We start from the raw sequence: 19,121 nt of genomic DNA, 5'->3' as shown, positions 1-19,121 counted from the left end.
AATAACATTGGTTTCTACCCCTACCCATGCACAAAGCATATGTGATGTTTGAGAAAGACAAGACCACAGCAAATCAAAGTAATGTTGTGGACACCACTTTACTGAGATCACTATACATACATACCTGCACCTTTGGCCATGGGATAAAAATTAACATCCATGTTTAATATTCTGTGCTAAGCAGTATCATTTACTTTGCAGTGGATAAGACTGAACATATACTGAAGTTACAATAAATCTCAATGGTTACTATAAACATCAGTCATCACACACCAGGAATATTGTCTGGAATCTCTTGGGAGTAAAAATATGACATGGAAAATGGTTGTTCCTAATATGTTCTTAATCAATTGGCCACAGCGAATTAACATCAAATGGTAAAAAAATACAAACTTGTCTGGGTGTGATCTTGATTAACCTTGGTGATACATTATAATGATATTAATGCAATACACAACATCCCCAAAAAATGTCGCAGTCTGTTTTACTATACTATTTTTGAAAATGTAAGAATTCATTTTCATGAAGATTCCATAGTCAAGATCAATAGTTTTGGTAACAAATTCCAATCTTTGATTGTTTTTGGGGGAAAGGGTAACTATCCATTCAAGCAATGAGTATCCATTCAAGCAATGAGTATCATTGGGGTATATTCATGCTGATTTTTTTTATTCCTTTCTTACTGGATAAAATTCAAATCAGATTTTTACAGTAATTTTTTAAACCTTTACAAACAGTTATTAATCTGTTGCTTCTGAGGCTCCCAAACAACTTAGACCATACTGAGGTTGTACTGCCTTGTGTGTGCAGTGTAGTCATAATTGGATGTAACAAACTGGGCAGCATGCTTCTGGATCTTTTTAAGTTGATCTGGTAATACTTGGGAGTAAAGATCCCAGACTGTACAAACATATTATAATATAGGTCTAACTAATACTGACAGCTAATTCTTTCAAATTTTATAGTATGATGATATCTTAGGTCTTAATAGGCCTAAATTATGATCTGCTTTAGTGCATATTTTAAATGTGTTCAGATCACAAATAAGTGTGATGCCAAGATATTATGGGGGGGGGGTGTTTAAAGATTTTCTAAAGAAGCTCTGTGCAAGGTATATGACATATAACTTGTATGATATTTATCTGTCATTTGCATTCTACCATATTTTGGGGGAAGAAACTGCATAGCAGATTTATTTGCCCATTAAAATTAGAATTCGATTATAAACAAGAAAAAATCTGCAGTAAATGTATTATTTGTAATTCAAGACAATAATAAAAATTACAATGAAACTGACAGAAGAATACTATACTACCTTTCATTCCAAAACTCTTGGACTTACAGTAGAGATCAATAAAAACAAATGCTACAAATGTAAATATAAATTAGATTTTACAATTTGATATCTATATCTGATACAAAATTAAATTTTAATCCTGAAATATATAATTACTGTTCACAAGAAAAATCTTGCTAACTTACATCTGAAAGAACAATTCTACATGTCTTACCTCATTTCAACCAACTTTCATACCTTAACTCAAACTTACTGTGCTAACATTGGTAATGTTATGAAAATATTCTTTGACAATATTTTTGTAAATTCAGCACGTGCTATATTCGTGTTTCCAACCAAAATCTGGAAGTCAAAACATGGATACTGCAGTTTATTTGTATGTGTATGGGGGTGGGAGTGTTTACATGATAAAAAGTTCCAGGATTGGAGCCATTAATATTAAAACAGGGCAAGTATGGTTATTGGAACTGCACATATTTGTATTTTGCCTAATCAAACCAACAGAAGGTTAACATTGTAATATGCATGTAGAAATGACAAATGTCAACATCATAAGATTTGCTGTTTATGTTAGATTCATTCTCGGAAATAGGTGATATCCGAAAACATGTTGTCGAACGGTAAGTTACCCGAATATTTGTACTGAATTACATAATTTGTATCTAATCTGCTAGTGACACTTACCTGTAGGGGTAATGTCGCTGTCCCTCATTTAGGATTCTTATGCATAATCTGATACAGATTAATAGGTGAAATTGTCATTAGTTATTTTAAAATTCGAGTTGTCGTAGTGTCTGTGATCCAGTGTTGTTCACGACGCCATGACTGAAGTAACGGTATCTTATCATTCAATCGAAAGGAAACTATGCATCTCATTTCCGACTATGTAATAGTTGGTAATGAAAAAGCGTATTTAAACAATCATAATAACATCGAAAAAATTTTTTAACTAAAATTGTTTTGATCCAAATAGTACTGTTACCTTAATGATTTGAATTAAAACTATGGCATTGAGAAATATGACCCTATTATAGTTTATAAAAGTTAAACTGTAAAATAAGGACATAGATGACACATCAACACAACAAACCTGTCGTACAGAGTCTCTCTCTCTCACACACACACACACACAGTGTCCGCTTTCATTTTGCAATGTATATCTTGGACCGATACTCTCGAAACTTATTGTAGCTTTCAAGGACAGCGCTGTGAAATTAAATAATTAATTGTGCAAAGCACTCCGTAGTGATCTGGGTTGGTTTTAGTGGTAATTTCAGCAAATTGTCTAGTCAGTTATGCTAATGAAACGGGGGCTGAGTACCTTTTTCCAAGGACACACAAGTTCAGCCAACCTAGCTGGACTGAGAGCCCCTCCCCCGCCACACACACACACACACACACACACACACACACAACCATTGGATTATATTAAGCCTCACGCTCGCCAACTAAACTACTGCGGCTCCTCGTGTTTTGTTTTGATGATGATGATCATCATCATCAGTGAAATATCCAGATGGACAAAAAATAATATCGGTACATTTTACCAAAATAATAGCTTTTATCCTGGTGAAATATTGCCAATAATTATTAAATTTCTCTTTTTTGTATGTTATAGAAATACTTCTTTTTGTACGTTATACCATACTTTGAAAAGATGAAAATAAGAATTACATTTGTGAAACTATGTTAAGTCCCCATGCACACAAAAGGTTACATGAAAATGGACAAAAGTTCCCTATTTTACACGAAAATCTAATCAGGTGTTCAACAAATGTACACAACATGCCTACCAAATAATTGGTCTAGCCTCCATTCCATAAAAGAGGTGAAATGAAAATAGACGAAAGTTTCCTTTTTGACAAGAAAATCTAACCGGACAATCAACAAATGAGCACGGACATGTCTACCAATTTAATTGGTCTAAGTCACACAAAAGTAAAAAATGTATTGCTAATTAGTTTTCCGGGACAAACAGTTGGTTGATTGCTTGGTTGGATTTTAATTGTACTTTCAACACTTCGTTGTTTATAGAGTTGCGCTGTATTAGCAGTTCAGCCGTTTGTCGATGTATCATTTTTCATGTGGTACATACCGCGGTATTTTTTCACTGTGACGGTACTTCATTAGTTTATGTAGGGATGGAATCCATGGCAATGCCCCAGTAACCTTGTTACGAATTTTATATGGGCAGCATGTTTCCATTTTTCAACACAAATAATTTGTTTAAGAAGATTTTTGCAGCAAATCAATTGTATCTGTCACAAATTAATTTTAAATATTACAAGTGTAATTATATTTATGAAATTTTGATCACATGTTTAACGCGTGACAGGCATGCCAGCTTGGTGGGATGTTGTGAAAGATATTTGGGAGAAATCGAATGTTTGGAAAACTGTCAGATTTACGATAAAATAATGTCATATTTAGTTATATACTAGCGTTATGTAGATGTATTAAATACAGGTATTCCTTGGTAAGACGCGTTTTAAAAAAAAAAACAGTTGTTTATGTTTTAATTTTTCGTAATTTTTCAAATCCACTACTATTTTCTCAGTTGTTTGCTAATGCATTTTCTGTTTATTTGACCTCTCTGAAAATATATTGCTCGTGTGTTGTTTTCTTGCCTACTATATCAGTAGTTAGCGATTTGTGTGCTTCAGTGCGAATACTTCCTGTTTTTATCAATGAGCTCTCTAATACCAGCATAATGTCATTGACAGGGTGTTAAATATAATGTAAGCTTAATCATCTCACTTAAGTTACAATTTGTGTTCACAACTTATTCTTCAATTAGCGTTAACATTGCAAATTAATCTTCGATAAGATACTGACCATTTTAGTTTAGGTGGTTGTGAGTACCTGTGATTTTCTTTTGAACTGAGATAATTTATTTTATTTTATTTGAAGATAACTTTTTATAAAAAAAAATAATAGAATGAATATAACCTGGTGTTTTTGTATCCTAGAAATCAGCGCGACATAAGTGCGGTATACCGTGATACGTATTGCGGTATATTCAGAAATACCGCAGTACACAATTTTTGTGGTACTTAAATCTAGATTGTACCATGCCATGAAATGGCTGCTTATTATTTTCGGGGGTGCGGTGGGAGCAAATATGTAGTGGTCAGCTGTTAAGTTTTACGGATGCAGGCCAAAACATGTTTAGAGGTAAAATAGGCGGGGGAGGGGGACAAGCGCCCATATGTGTACCTAATTACCTTTACTAAGAACATGTCGATGCTGGTCTGAACGGGTATGGAACCGGCGACCCTTGAATTACGAGTTGTGTGTGTACCAACAAAAACTAAAGGAGTTTCCTAAAAGAGGAAGTCATATGAACACGTAATCTAATTGTAAAGACCTGTGTATATATTGGTTGTTAAAAGTCAAAATCCAAATGCAGATAAATACATTTATTTTATTTTTTTAAATAAAGAAAGAAATAAACATATCAACATGTGAGTCCATTCCTGTGCGTCAGTTTAAGATTCAAAATTACTCAAATGAGGTCAAATACATGTACACACACACACACACAAGCACGCACACACACATCTACTGGCGTTAACTATCACATGGCAAGCGCTTCTATGTACTCGCGCTAAAATAGAGATGGGACGTGTTGACATACGGACAAATGGAGAGCAATTAAACTTTATGTTCCCTTCTGCTATCGCAATGGGAGCATGTTTATAGCATGTTTCACGCCTGCAGTCATCGTACCCATCGGTGTCCGATTACATCTTATATATTTGTTCTGAAGACCAAAGTCAACGTTCCAAGCCTATGTTTTTTATAATCCACTCAATCAAAGGCAAGTATTTGGGATATTCCCCGGATGGGTCGGTGTCATTTTGCAAGGAAGGTTTAACTTAGGCCTACAGTATAATTGAATTCATTTTTTAGTGGGTCTAATATATTTTAATTCGTTTTTTTTTTTTAATTTTATATCTTGTATTACTAACGTAGGAAAATGGGCCATTGCCCTGTTGTTATGATAGCCCGTTGGTTTTCTTGACTTTGCAATGCTAAAGTTGGGAAATTGACAGTTGATCCATCTTGAGGGGCATTTAGTTGATCCATTAGTTTTTGTACCTATAATGTTCTCGAAAGAATCGATTTCTGTATAATAATTAAAAAAAAAAATAATTAAAAATCAAAGAAAGGAAGCGTCGTGACTATGCAAGTAAACTGACCATGTCTGCTGTATAAAGCTGGAAAGAAACAATGAAAGAAAATATGAACAGTATGCTAGCAAATTAACAAATCCCGTGAAAGTGTCTCGGATTGTAAGCAAATGAGTGTGATGTACTTACGTGATTAGAGCACATTAGTCATCAAAATCCTATACGTTACAGCCCCACCCCACTCTCTCTCTCTCTCTCTTTCTCTCTCTCTCTCTCTCTCTCATTCTTTTTTTCCCTTCTAATTCAGAATACAATTGTGCACTAATGCTTAAATTTTTCTTCTTTCCTTTAAATAGTTATGGAATTACAAATTATTAATTTTATAACATCGACAACTCCTTCTTCCTGAAATTCGTTTTGTTGAATTTTACATATTTTATTGATAATAATATAATTTCCTAGGACTCCTGTTTCACTAAATTCCTCCATATTTAACCTCTGATTGAAATGCTACATTACACAGCCTATTATATTTTTTATGATCATACTAGGATGCTTTTACAGAGATTGAGATAGTATGAAGGAGGAATCGAAATAATTTTAAAGAAAACCTTTGAAACAGAGTTGATGAATTCTTTCAACATCAGAAAATCCGTAAGTTTTCATCAAAGATCAGACGAGATTCTCTGTAGGCTGTTTAATTATATTATGAAAGTATTTTAATCCTATATGCATTTACAGGTCTCAACCTGAAGAGGAAAATTTTAGATGTTCAGTGAAACTGAGTCCAGAACATTTATCGATGAAAGTTTCGCATAAAAGAATATTCAGTCATCATGAAAATTCTGAAGACTAAACTTCTAATTCAGTATCATCATTATCAAGAGTGATGACAGAGTTATCGTGTTCTGATGATTTTTCCGGCAATTTAGCGTGCGCGTCATCCATTTCCCATGAGTCTTTGGAAGCAGCCATCATGGTGGTTAAATTTGAACCCCCCGAAACGTCACGATACGTATCAATATGCAATTCTTTAGAATGCGGTCCTGCACCAAGAACCGGTACATGGTCCAATCCCTGATCCTGACACTGAGCGTAATCCATGTCACGGAATTGATCATCTTTATCAAGCATTGAATCGGAATGTGTTGTTGTTGTACCATTTATATCATGTTCTTTTAGTGTGTTATTAATCGGTTTGTCATCAGAATTGTCTGACGACTCGTCATCAGAATCTGAAGAAGAGAAATCAAAATCTTTGAAAGTGACATTGATCTTTTTTAAGCTAGTTGACAAACTTCTTTCCGAAGAATTTGGATCAGCATTGTTGACAGGCTTGTATGATTTAGCAGATTTTTTATTTAAATTTGAACTATTTATAGTGTCTAAATCATGACTAGTTGATGCATGAACTGAAATTTCGACATTAAACCCCTTAGCGACTGATTGGTTCGATGAAATTCTTTCGACATCTTTATCCAGGATGTCTAATGCATCTGTTTCCAACACGACCGAATCAACCTTTTCAAATTCTTCTTCTGCAAATTTGCCTCCGGAAACATCGGGAGTAATATTTACAATCTCAATTTTCTCGAAAGACAGGGAGGGCGAACTCTCTTCCTTTGGCACATCATATGAACTTATGTGAAATTTTGCATCGAGTGAATGTGTATCTTTCTTTTCAGATGTGCCATCATGAGTGACGTCAAATGAAGAATCACTGCTACCGCTTTCACTAGTAGAAAATGCCTTTGAATCCGCTCTTACTTTTTCTTCCTGATCTGCGTTTGCATCTTGTGGAGTAAATTCCACCTTTTGAGAGTAAATATTTTCCAAAGTACATTCACCAGATGAGAACTCTCCAAAATGTTGGATGTTTGGATTCAGTTGTCCATATATATCACTGCATTGGTGTGTTTCCTGAACTATATTCATGTTTTTTACTAGATTCTCTGATTCAGCCTCATTCTGGATAGATGATGCACTAAGCGCTTCTTTGTTCTCTACAGTATCATTATCAATTTCCTCATCGATACTAGTTGTTATCAAAGTCATGACGCTTTCTTCTATTACCTCTGATGTAGGCTCGTCGATATCTTCTCCGTTTCCAGTAGATAAATCAGTAAATGCTAATTCTTCCTTTTGTGTTCTCAGTTGGTGAACATCTTCGACGAATGCCTCAGTACGATCTTTCTTATATAACTGTTTCTGCAATTGTTCTTCATCGTGGTCTGAGCGTTGTTCTAAATCAGGAATTTGTAACAGAACTTGTTTATCTTGAAGCCATTGATGCCCAGATAAATGATCAGACGATTCGGCAAAAGAAACATCCAATTGTCGTTCCACTGGATGTGAAGCCTTATGAAATATATGTTCTTTATTTGTCTGTGTTGATTCCCAAGTTTCTTCATCATCTATAGTTTCTCTGAGCAAATTAATAGATGGGTCAGTATGTCTTTCCACTTCCATATTAGTGGATATATTCATTGATCCCGAGAGTTCATTTGCATGCATTTTCAAATGATTTGGTATTTTCATTGACCCAGTTGGTTCATTTGCTATTTCCTGAATGCTAACAACCATGACGACTGACTCGTCATTTCTATGAGTTCCAAACTCGACGTACTGATCTGAGTCGAGCCTTTTTCTCTCTTTGACGATGTCGTTTTCTTCTTCCTCTGACACTAGAGGCTTTTCATCAAAAGGTTTTAACTTAATCACTTTATTCTCTGGTGCTTCAGCAACGTTTTCCATGATGTATGTTGATTGTTGTGACCCGGCATTGTTCACAGTTGATTCCGGTGAAACACTTTCGTCGAAATTAGTCGGTTTGGTCGACTTTTCGAATGCTTCAGCAAAAGTCTGCTTGACTTCTACTGATTGTTGGAAAACGGTCCTGTTTTCCGTTGATTCCACTGGAACAAGATCAACTTTTTCAACTTCTTTAGTTTCCGTAGAATCTTGCCTCCTCAGGCCTTCAAGCAAACTTTTATCGACGTGAATCCTCTTCTTTGCTTTTACTTTCCCTGTATCTGACTGATCCAGTGCAGTTTCATCATTTACGTCATGACTCAGCTTTTTCTGTATATTAGACTGAGATACCTCTTCTGTATTTATTCCCGAAGAATCATCTGATTCGACAGCCCTCCAGTCTTCTACCACCAAAGATATTCCAGATGGAGATTTGAATCGATTCTGACCTGATACCTCCACGAAAACATTTGCCTCTTTATCGACATCTGTTTCAGAGGCTGGACCATCCGATCCGGCTTCATTTCCTTCCCAGAACTTGTGCGCATCTTCCCTGACCAGACTTAGTGTGGAAGGTCGCTTATCGTAGAGCGGATTTGTAAACTTTCCGAAATCCTTACCGAAAACCATTCTTACAGGGTACTTCTTTCTGTACCAAATATACAAAACCAAAAGCCCTATCCCGATTATAATGAGCGGTACCAGGACCCCGGCAACAATGGCACCGATGTTTGGACCTCCATCATCAGGTGAATTCGGAGTTGTAGTCAAATGATTATGCTGGAATATTGAAACAAAAAGCATCTCAGCAAGAGAACTTCTGATGTTATATACTTGGCTATGGTTATAGCAGTGAGAAGTCATTGATGTTTCTTTAAATTAATGCTATTGGTGTTGGTGATGACGCCATAAATCAACTGTTTATATATATATATATATAGAGAGAGAGAGAGAGAGAGAGAGAGAGAGAGAGAGAGAGAGAGATAAACACACACACACACACACACACACACACACACACAACACGAAAGCTGATAGAGGGTACTGATATGCTTTATCGACTGTTCGGGCACGTCAAGACCTTATTTTCGGGGGACAAATGGGGCTGTGTGGTTGGGGTGAGGGACATAGGCAGCGGCAGGGAATTGAACATAGAAAACAGACATTGCTTCAAAACAAAGGAACTCACGGTGTTATGTGCACTCGTGTGTAGCAGACACACTCGCATGAAGAGTATTTGTATTAAAATATTAATTCCGCCTACTATTATCAAGCATTCTTCTATATAATCCAGGGATGTTTGGTGTATATTTATAAGTCGTTGCAATTAATTATATATAGCTTGATTTCTTTCATAGGAATCCGGAATGAATGTTGTTGTTGTTGTTGTTGTTGTAGGGTTTAACGCCATTCTTCAGCACCCGATAGGCTATATATGGCGGCCAGTATTAATGGTGGAGGAAGAACCCGAGAAAACTCCGGAAAGAACCACCGACCCACGAGAAGCTACTGGCAAGCTTTCTCACATACCCACATTGGCTGAATCTGAGAATCTGAGACTCGAACCCACGCAGACAGAGGTGAGATGGCAGTGATCCGTAACGGAGAGCGCGTTAGACCACTCGGCCACTCGGGGCTCCCGGAATGAATGTGTAGACAGATGAGAATTAATTACTAGGTCGTCATGCGAGTGTGTCTACTACACACAAGTGCATATTACACCAATTGAGAGAGAGAGAGAGAGAGAGAGAGTGAGAGTTACGACTATTTAATTAATTGTTGACCACTGAGAATTGTACTCTCTGGTCTTATTAATTAACTTTATTAATTTTAATCTCCAATAATTTAGTACATTTTATGGCAATGACCAATACATTCCTGCACTGGCCGCCCTTGCATTCATCCTTAACTTTTCCAATAACTTTATTATTAATATCATTTAATGGGCGGTCATAAAGCCTATTTTTTCTGTTTTAAATTCCAATAAAATACTATTAGTATCCATTTATAATAATGAGACATATTCACCATTTTGAATTATTGTGAGTTTAGTAAGACAAATGCATATGCAATTTACTTAAATGCAACCCTGGTTGGCCAGTGTATACAGGCCGATTTAGCATTAATTGTTTATGTAGGTATGTAAACGGCTATTAAATGACCGCTAAATATATTTCTTGTTACAAATATAAGCTGACACAATTAATTAATGGTTGATACAACTAATAAAAAAAATTTAACCTTTTTTCGTACATTTTCCATATTTTTCCAGATATTGAGTTATTCATTATCTTGCAGAGAGTGTTGTCAAATTAATTTTTAGATCGTGCTGTCAGATTTAGATTTAACTGGATAAATGAAGACAACCATTTTTTATTGATGAAACTGCAGTACCATATGAACTTCTATTTTTTTTATGACATGGCTTGTATATAATTTTAAATTTCTTTAATATGCTCTGTATTTACATTAACTCATCAAATTTGGTCAGAATGCATCATAATTAATAAAATTCCTATTCAGATCTTGAGCTAAGTAATTTCATAGTAATTTAATCATTCTTCTTCAGCCTCTTAAGATTAAAATGCTAAAGCATAAGAAATATGCGATTTTCTGGGTAATCTATTCCGATGTGCAAAAATATAACTCTTTTTGAAAGTCTTCTTGGCTATGATCAGGTAATTTATCCACTTAAATCCGCTTAAATTCAGAAATAGGTAAAGCTTTCATCATTGCCCAGCCATACAAATTGCTGCAATATGAATAAAAAATCCAACTATTTTTTAGCTTATTTGCGTAATAATCACTCATGATGGAAGTATTAATTTATTTTCTGAAACTATTAAAATGATGTCCCTCAGCCCTGTTTCTATAAACCAATTAATTTCAAAACCTGCTAATAGCTCTAATCTGCTTTTATTATTTTTTAGAAAAGCAGGGAGAAGAAGATCCCGAAAAGGATCGGCGCCAGACCGCAGCATTGCTCCACACCGCTGTTGATAGGGAAAGAGTCTGACGAGAATCCATAGTACAGGACTGTTCCCTTCATGTCGGCGTTGAAAGAGAGTATCATGATGCGGAGGTGGGGGGTGGGGGAAGCCGATCTTACTGAGAAATTCAGATAGGCCCTTCCTGCTGAACAGGTCAAAGGCCTTAGTGACGTCGATGAACATCATGTAGAGTGACTGACCTTGCTCTCTGTTCTTCTCTTGGAGTTGTCGGAGAGAGAAGACCGTGTCTGTTGTTGACCTGCCTGCTCTGAAACCGCACTGAGATTCCGGGTGCACACGGTCCGCAACCAGCTGAAGCCTGTTGAGGATGATGCGGGCGTACACTTGGTTAACGATGCTCAGGAGTGAGATCTCTCTGTAATTGTTACAGTGACTTAGGTCGCCCTTGTTGATGTAAAGGTCACAATGGTGGAGTCGCACGTGTCTTGGCAGAGTAGCTCATGCAATGTCGGTTTTCCAAGTTTGATAGCTTCAGGCGGGATGCTGTCGCTACCTGGTGCTTTGTTGTTTTGGAGGGAGTCGATGGCTTTGCTGAGCTCCTCTAAGGTGGGAACTTTGTCGAGCTCCACCATGGTGGCTGCTAAGTGCCGTAACGGTGACTGACGTTTCTCAGGAGTATAGCTCTAACTGTTGCTCACGGTCTGTGATCTTCTCTCCCGTCAGAGATTTGCGAAGGCAACCCCTTTCACTGTAGGGCCTAAGTCATTCTTGATGCCACTCTTTAATACCTTGGATATTTCCAGACTCGGCACTACCCTGAATTCCTTCACAGTTTCTGACAATACTCGTTTACGCACTGTCTAGCGATGCGTTTGGTGATGTTTCGAGCACTTCTGAGGGCAGCAAGCGTACTTTCATTATGATATTTTTTGTAAGCTATGAAGGCTTTTCGTTTGTCCTTGATTATTGGTTCCATCCTTGAAAGGTGTGCGTTGAACCAGTTCTGACTGGACCGTTCCTTCTTGCCAAACGTAGACATGGCTGTGTTGTAGATGGAACCATTCACTGCGTTCCACTTGGCTGTGTCATCGTGCTCTGGCAGGTCCTGAAAAGCCTGGTCCAGGGCGGACACATACTCCTCCACCTTGGAGGGGACCGACAATTCCACTGTGTTTATGCCAGGGCGACCTTTTGGTTTTGAGCGGTGTAGTGTGTGGCTGAAGGCGTATCCTGCTGTTCACGAGGTTGTGATCGGAGTCGCAGTTTGCACTGTGATAGCTTCTGGTGGAGAGGACGCTGTTCAGGGCAGAGCGCCTGGTGATGACCAAGTCGATCTGGTGCCAGCGATGAGACCTGGGGTGTTTGCATGACACTTTGTGTTGTGGAGTACACTTGAAGAAGGTGTTTGTAACGCACTGGTCATGGTAGGTGCACAGCTCCTGCAGTTTCTGACCGTTTTCGTTGGTCTTTCCAGTGACATGATGTCCGAGGCAGGTAGGCCATGACTCGTGTTCCACACCTACTCTGACATTAAAGTCGCCGAGGAGGCATAGTGGCTCATCTTTAAGGCATCCTTTGATCTGTTCGTCCAGCTGCCCATATAACTGATCATTTATGTCTTCTGAAGACGTGAGGGTGGGGGCGTAGACACTGAGGATGTTGACAAGACCTGCGGCAGTGGCAGGGCGGATGAACAAGAGACGCTCAGTGCCCCCTGAGAGAGGCTCAACTGAGGCCAGAAGGGTGTTTTTAATGGTAAAGCCCACTCCGTGCTGGCGGGGCTTCTAGTGTTCTCGACCTTTCCAGAAGAAGATGTAGTTTTACGCTCTTAGGGAGCCGCTGGAGGCGAGCCTGGTTTCCTGGAGGGCAGCTATGCTGACATTTAGTCTGGTGAGCTGTCTATCGATGATGGCCGTCTTCCTGGTATCGTTCACCTGCCTGAGGTCATCAGAGATGCATGTGCGTACGTTCCAGCTTGCGAATCGAAGAACTGGAGTATTCTTTGTTGGTTTCATGTTTCTTTTGTCTGGTGCGAAATTTCCGTCTGCTTGTCACGCTGAGCTCCAGGCACCCACTAGAGCAGGCAGACGTTGGCGGGCCAACGCCTTCACGTTCATAGAAATTGTCCATTCGTCAGAAAAAAAATTCATTGATTGTGTTGCTTGGGAGAAGTTTAAACCTTGCAATATGGAATCGTTGAATAACACATATACAAATTGATGTTCTTATAAAGAAAATAATTTTGATGCTAATAATGGATATGCTTGTTGGTAGAAAAATGTTAAAGTATAACAAAATCAAAACATAATTCCAAATATCATTTATACAAATTTATTAGACGACTATAAAAACGAAAATCGCGTCACATGAAACTACAAAAAAGAGAAAAATGTTTATAATGTGGTGGATTTATTAAAAATCATTTACATAGCAAAAGAATAAACATTACATTTTTTAAATAAAAAAACCCACTTTAACCTTTATAACATCAGTATTGATACACCTCAATGAAAAACAAAAAGAAATATAACTGAGGAATGGTACTTTATTGAATAAGATTAAAAACTAAATTCAAAAACTTTCATTCAGATGATATAGTCAAATTATTTAAAACGATTTTTTGTTGTCTAGCCAAGTCAAAACATCCTCAAAAAATGTTGGCTACAGGAGCATTGTTTCTTGCTGTTGCAACCTTGCAAGGTTTTAGGATAACACAATGCTAAGCCTTGCCATTATTGCATTAGGCCTAATTCTTCTTTAGTTAATTTCCTAGAAATTGTATTCAATATAAACACTGTACCTAATAGCAGTATTGTGAAACGAAATTTTATAGTAACTCATAATTCTAAATTATGGTCTTAATTTCACACACACACACACACACACACACACACACACACACAAATGCATATTTACATACGTGTATGTGTGTCTTTGCGAGTTCCTGTTGAAAAACGAAAACATATGCATGTAATCTATTTCAATGAACAATCCATCCTTTCATCCACACATTCATCAACCAGTCCTCCAGGAATAAATCCACTGTATATCAGTCAGTTTCTAGATAGATTCATCAACTAATCAATAAACAATCTATCTGACAAGTAGTACTAATTAAATGAAGTAATTTCATTGAAATGTGATGATATGCTTTTAAGAAATGTGTAATTATTTCGAGAAACTTATTGGTAAATAGGTGAAATTAAATTGTTTTTCAAAGTGGAGCTCAAACAATATGCTCACATATTTGTTTTTTCGCACTGCTATATTTACATGTTAATCATCGTACCCATGTTTCTCTCTGCCTGTCTGTATGGTGAATGTGTTTGGATTTCTAAACTAGCTTTATAACAAAAATTGCAGTCATATCGCTACGATGTCTGCGGTGTGACAGTTTATAGTGATGTCTAGCACTGGGGCATCATGCCGCAGATATGTGGCATGATGTCCCACCCAGCCACATTCTCATGACACCAGGCCGACCAGTCCTCACACTAAACACCTACCGAGGCAGCTGTAAGTACCATTTTTGTAAGTCTTTGGTATAACTCGGCCGGGGTTCAAACCCGCGACATCCCGCATCCGAGCAGACGCTTTAGCCACTAGACCACCGGAGCGGTTGTCTGTTTGGTGAGAGATTCGGAAAAGTTATCTTGTACTCACTAGTTAATTATTTTCTCAGAGTGAACAGAAGATGAAATTATTATCCCTATTACAAATATCATCCCTTTTTTAATCCTACACTTTCTTGATTATAATAAAAGAAACAATTGTGCTTTTGCATTATTGCATAACACATGTCACTCTCTCTCTGTCCCTCACCTGTGCCGTAGGTGGTCTGGTGTCATTTGTTATATATGATCCCATCAGCATCCCAGTAATTTGAACTGACCCTTTAGAATAAAGTAAGAAAAAATGTATCGAATAAAATGACATATAACATCATTTCAGACTGAGTTTGCATAAAAACTTTAACTTGATCTGAAGATATTGAGTTTCGTCTAGCTAAAATGACCGACACCTGAGCTGAACTCTTACAAGAAAAGAATTCTGACTGTAAAATGAGAAAACTTAAATATCTATCAAACATTACTTTAGACTTACGGGTAACGTGCACAATGAGTGAAACAGCTGCAGTGACGTAAATAAGTGTTCTCTCTTTCTCTAAGTATCCTACAGAAGTATGATAGATGAAAATTGACAGCCAAATAACATCATCTTTCAGACTTTCACACCTACACACAATTAGGGGCAGCTTCTAAATTTGTGATCTCTAGCAATGGTTGCAATTTTTTTTAAAGCTTTAAGAATGAGTCATGATTTCCTAGCCACAAGAAAAGTCATGAAAACATTATCATTTTCGCTCGCTAGTCGGAAAAATGTTTTCCCCTAAGTCGGTAATTTTTTTATGTGTTTTAACTTAGAACATGATGACAATTATTTAAATCAATCTCCGTAAGATTCAAAAAGTTTCAAAACAAAATATCACACGTTTTCCAGCTTCAAAGTCATAAGTTATGCTTGGATCAAGGGTGGCATTAGCGCTACAAATGTACAGTAGTTTTACAGAAAAATGCTTCCATTGTTATTGTTATGTCAAACAAAAGCATCATGCCATAAATAGTCTGAAGTAACAAAATTGCACTTTCGTATAAAAAGTAATTGCAAAATATACTCCTTTAAGTAAGATTATTTAGTCTTTCGACTTTTTAATAAGATTGCTGTTTTTGAAAAGTTATAAATGTATATTTTTATGTACGAATACTTAAAATTGAAAAGAAGTTTTATCCTAAACGGCAGTAACAAAACTTTGCAGATGCTAAAATGCATCCTTTGAAAATGAATAGAATATTTTGTTTTCAAAGGGTCGACAACACAAAACAACAGTGCAACAGCAACATATATAATAATTCCCAGTCAATGAAATTATATTTCCCTTCCTACAAATGTTGCTTTTGCTTTTGTGAAGGATAATAATAAGCTGTTCTTTTAGAGTGAAAGGTTCACGAAGAGGTGAACAAAGAATGTTTGTTTGAGTTGGCTTAGGTGTTCCGGTCGAAAGGTCAAATTATAAATTGTACAAGTCTCATTCAGGAATAGTAGTGTTAATGATCTGTGTATGATCTATTACGTTGTATTCACCCGGTTGACATATATCGAAATGCATAGTTGATATATGTTTTGTTGACGCATTCGACTGCAATAATTTAGTTTTCGTAGACATAGAAATTAGTATTCCATATACCGTCTATTTTTATATATATAAATAACTTCAACTTTTCCCCCCTTCAAATACCCCCAACTTGTTCTATTCAATTTTTTTCCTTGCTGTTTCTTTCAAATTTGAAATGTGCTGAAATATGGAGAGAAACATATAGAAATATTTCATCCAAGAAATTTAACGATTACATACCTCCGTTAGTATTTTTTCTTACCAAGCGCAATATTTCCATTCATTATATATACCTTTACGTATTCCTTACATATATAAGATGAAAGCTGACACTTGGCCTCTAAAACGTAATTAATGTATCAAATTGCACTGGAGCCCTTGCTGCTGCGCCTGTATTTTACCCAAGCTGATTATTTTATTTTGGGGGCGTGTCGATGCGATATCATTACAATGATGAAGAAGCCCCTTATAAATAAGAAACTGCAGTAGTATTAAATATCAACTGTTTGTTTGAAAAGATAATCATACTTACCTTATTAAAATAAATTTAACTGATGACTTTCACGTGTATTTTAACGATAAGACGATCCATCAAAATAAGCCTAATTTTTACATTTACCAGACATTGCCCCGGAAGGGGGCGTGTACTTGTGTGGGTATTATAACCTCCTTCCGTTGTACCATTCGGCATATTTTGGTGTTTAACCTTATATCCGTTGTAGCTGAGCGGCCCATTTGAAACTCTAATGGCTCAATGATTAGGTAGTGCTAGATCTATTTGTCGCATATTTTTTGTCAAGTTGTTAAAACATTGACACCACCAACATCCGATTCCCTTACTAGAATCAAAACGGCAAGTTTGGTGGACAAAGCTTATTTATTAATGTCTGTTACCTGACTTTTGAGATATTGCATCGCACACGAACCGTTCAACTTGTAAATACAAATCCATTACAGTACTGTACAGTAACGTTAACAAATTCGTTCGACCATTTATAATTTGTAAAAAAATTTTTTATATCTGATGTCAGATAGCTGTCGTTTAAGAAAATGTATTCTTGATTCTAACAGGACCAACAAGCATTGGAAGTGTGGACTTGTCAACAGTGCATTAATATGTTTATATTGCTTGATGGTACTAATGTTAGTACCCCTCCTTCGTGGACGGGTTACTAAAACCACAGGGGCTCGTATCGTTGCTTAAAATTGACCTGTCATACATGTACTATATAATGACTACAAGGGAGGACACTTCTTTCCTTGCTCGCGCGACCTATTTAAAAATAAACGATGATATTCAAGCTACGCTTTGCGTAGCTTAATAAATATAGCACCGATATTTAGCTCAGGCATTCCATTGTGTATCCCTATGAAAAGTTTGACTTAATATCATACCTTTAAGGAATGCTAAATCATTTTCCCACGGTACCGTTTGACATGGTCCTGATCACGCCCGCTTAATATGCAAGAACAATGCCCTGAATGAAATACTACCTTCTCATTGGCCAACTGAAAATAAGTATAAATAAATAAAGGACGTCATTTTCTTTTAACCAGTGAGAGGACAATATTCCATTCAGCGCTTTGTTCATGCATATTAAGCGGGCACGATCAGGACCATGTCGAATGGTACCATGGGAAAATGATTTGGCATTCCCTAAAGGTATGATATTAAGTCAAACTTTTGATAGCGATACACAGTCAAATGCCTGAGCTAAATATTGATACCAAATTTAGTAAGCTACGCAAAGTGTAGCTTGAAAAATAAGTGTTTATTCATAAATAGGCTGCGCAAGCAAGGAGAAGTGTCCTCCTTTGTAGTTATTATATAGTACTTGTATGACAGGTCAATTGTAAGTAACAATATGAGTCCCTATGGCCAAAACCAGCCTATATGTATCAATGGAGCAGCTGGGTGTGATTCACACCTGGCTCTTTTTCAGCATATTGTCTGAATATGTTATGTACATATACGGAAAGGAATTCAAGTCTTTTTATTTAATACCAGAATTGCTGAATTTCATTCTAGAAATGCATGTAAAGTAGCAATTACCTTCTTTGTGCATATTTTCTTTTGCCATGTTAGTTAATCTGATAACTACTCTTGTTTTGAGTCTCCTTTTTCCTTGCATCATATACAGACATTATATCCTTATTCTGAAACATAATAGACTAGTCAATGGTATGCAATGAATAACATTTAGAGTATCCAAATATGCTATAGCAAGCCTTATTTGGAAAACAAGTTACCATGAGAATCTCACGTTATCTGTCACTACAGACAAAGTGTGGTTAGTGTAACCATACTACTATATTTTGTCTTATATTGAATTAATAGCTTAATCATAAGCCCAACTTCCTTAAAAGTACGACTCAACTTGGAGGGCATATTTTTACTAATTTATTAATTTTGTCTTGAACAAAACTTTTATTTGCTTCATTACATGATATGGGATCAGTGATCAGTGGTCAAGGCTACAACATTGTAGATCATTTCTTTAGCATGATAAGCAAGAAAACTATAAACATTCTTACCTTACAGAAAATCTGCTGTTACCTGTTTTTTTTTCTTCTTGAAACACTTAAGAGTTTTGCATCAGTTTCTCTTGCATCATCATGTTGCATTCTGCATATTTGCGGAAACCCAAAAGAAGAATGAAAGTTATGTAGATCATAATTTAATTGTATGATTTTGGAAACTTTGTATGTAGTTATAGACCTTGTTTCTTCTTTGAGTTTACAGTTTCATGAATTATCTAGCTAAATAATAATTAAAAAAATTGACTCTGGTATTATTTAATATGTGATAAAAATTT

The 19,121-nt window shown here is 36.5% G+C and overlaps 2 protein-coding genes across 5 annotated transcripts in view; both read right to left on the bottom strand.

Moving 5' to 3' along the window:
* The window catches only part of LOC149793582 (uncharacterized), a 58,874-nt gene extending 56,641 nt beyond the window's left edge, over positions 1–2,233 (bottom strand). Inside the window, exon 1 of the mRNA XM_089967539.1 lies at positions 1,982–2,233. Coding sequence (XP_089823665.1) covers positions 1,982–2,009 — 28 coding nt within the window. The 5' untranslated portion in view covers positions 2,010–2,233. The remainder of the gene's footprint in view (positions 1–1,981) is intronic.
* A 2,475-nt stretch (positions 2,234–4,708) lies between these two features.
* Positions 4,709–16,953, bottom strand: LOC149793581 (uncharacterized). Of its 4 annotated transcripts, none has more exons than XM_089967535.1 (3): positions 16,838–16,953; positions 14,955–15,025; positions 4,709–8,961 (listed from the first exon to the last, which is right to left on the bottom strand). In XM_089967535.1, exons 2-3 carry the CDS (start codon positions 15,003–15,005, stop codon positions 6,283–6,285), a joined length of 2,730 nt encoding a protein of 909 aa, XP_089823661.1. In that variant the 5' UTR covers positions 15,006–15,025; positions 16,838–16,953; the 3' UTR covers positions 4,709–6,282. The 4 variants fall into 4 exon arrangements, with proteins under 4 accessions (XP_089823661.1, XP_089823662.1, XP_089823660.1 ...); XM_089967536.1 differs by lacking the exon at positions 16,838–16,953 and adding an exon at positions 16,599–16,711; XM_089967534.1 differs by lacking the exon at positions 16,838–16,953 and adding an exon at positions 16,546–16,653.
* Between the last annotated feature and the right edge of the window lie 2,168 nt (positions 16,954–19,121).

This window comes from Sinohyriopsis cumingii, chromosome 8, assembly GCF_028554795.1.
Source record: "Sinohyriopsis cumingii isolate HCF-2022 chromosome 8, ASM2855479v2, whole genome shotgun sequence".
Lineage (NCBI taxonomy): Eukaryota > Metazoa > Mollusca > Bivalvia > Unionida > Unionidae > Sinohyriopsis > Sinohyriopsis cumingii.
Note: the sequence above shows the minus strand (reverse complement) of the source record. Positions and strands in the feature narration are given on the sequence as shown.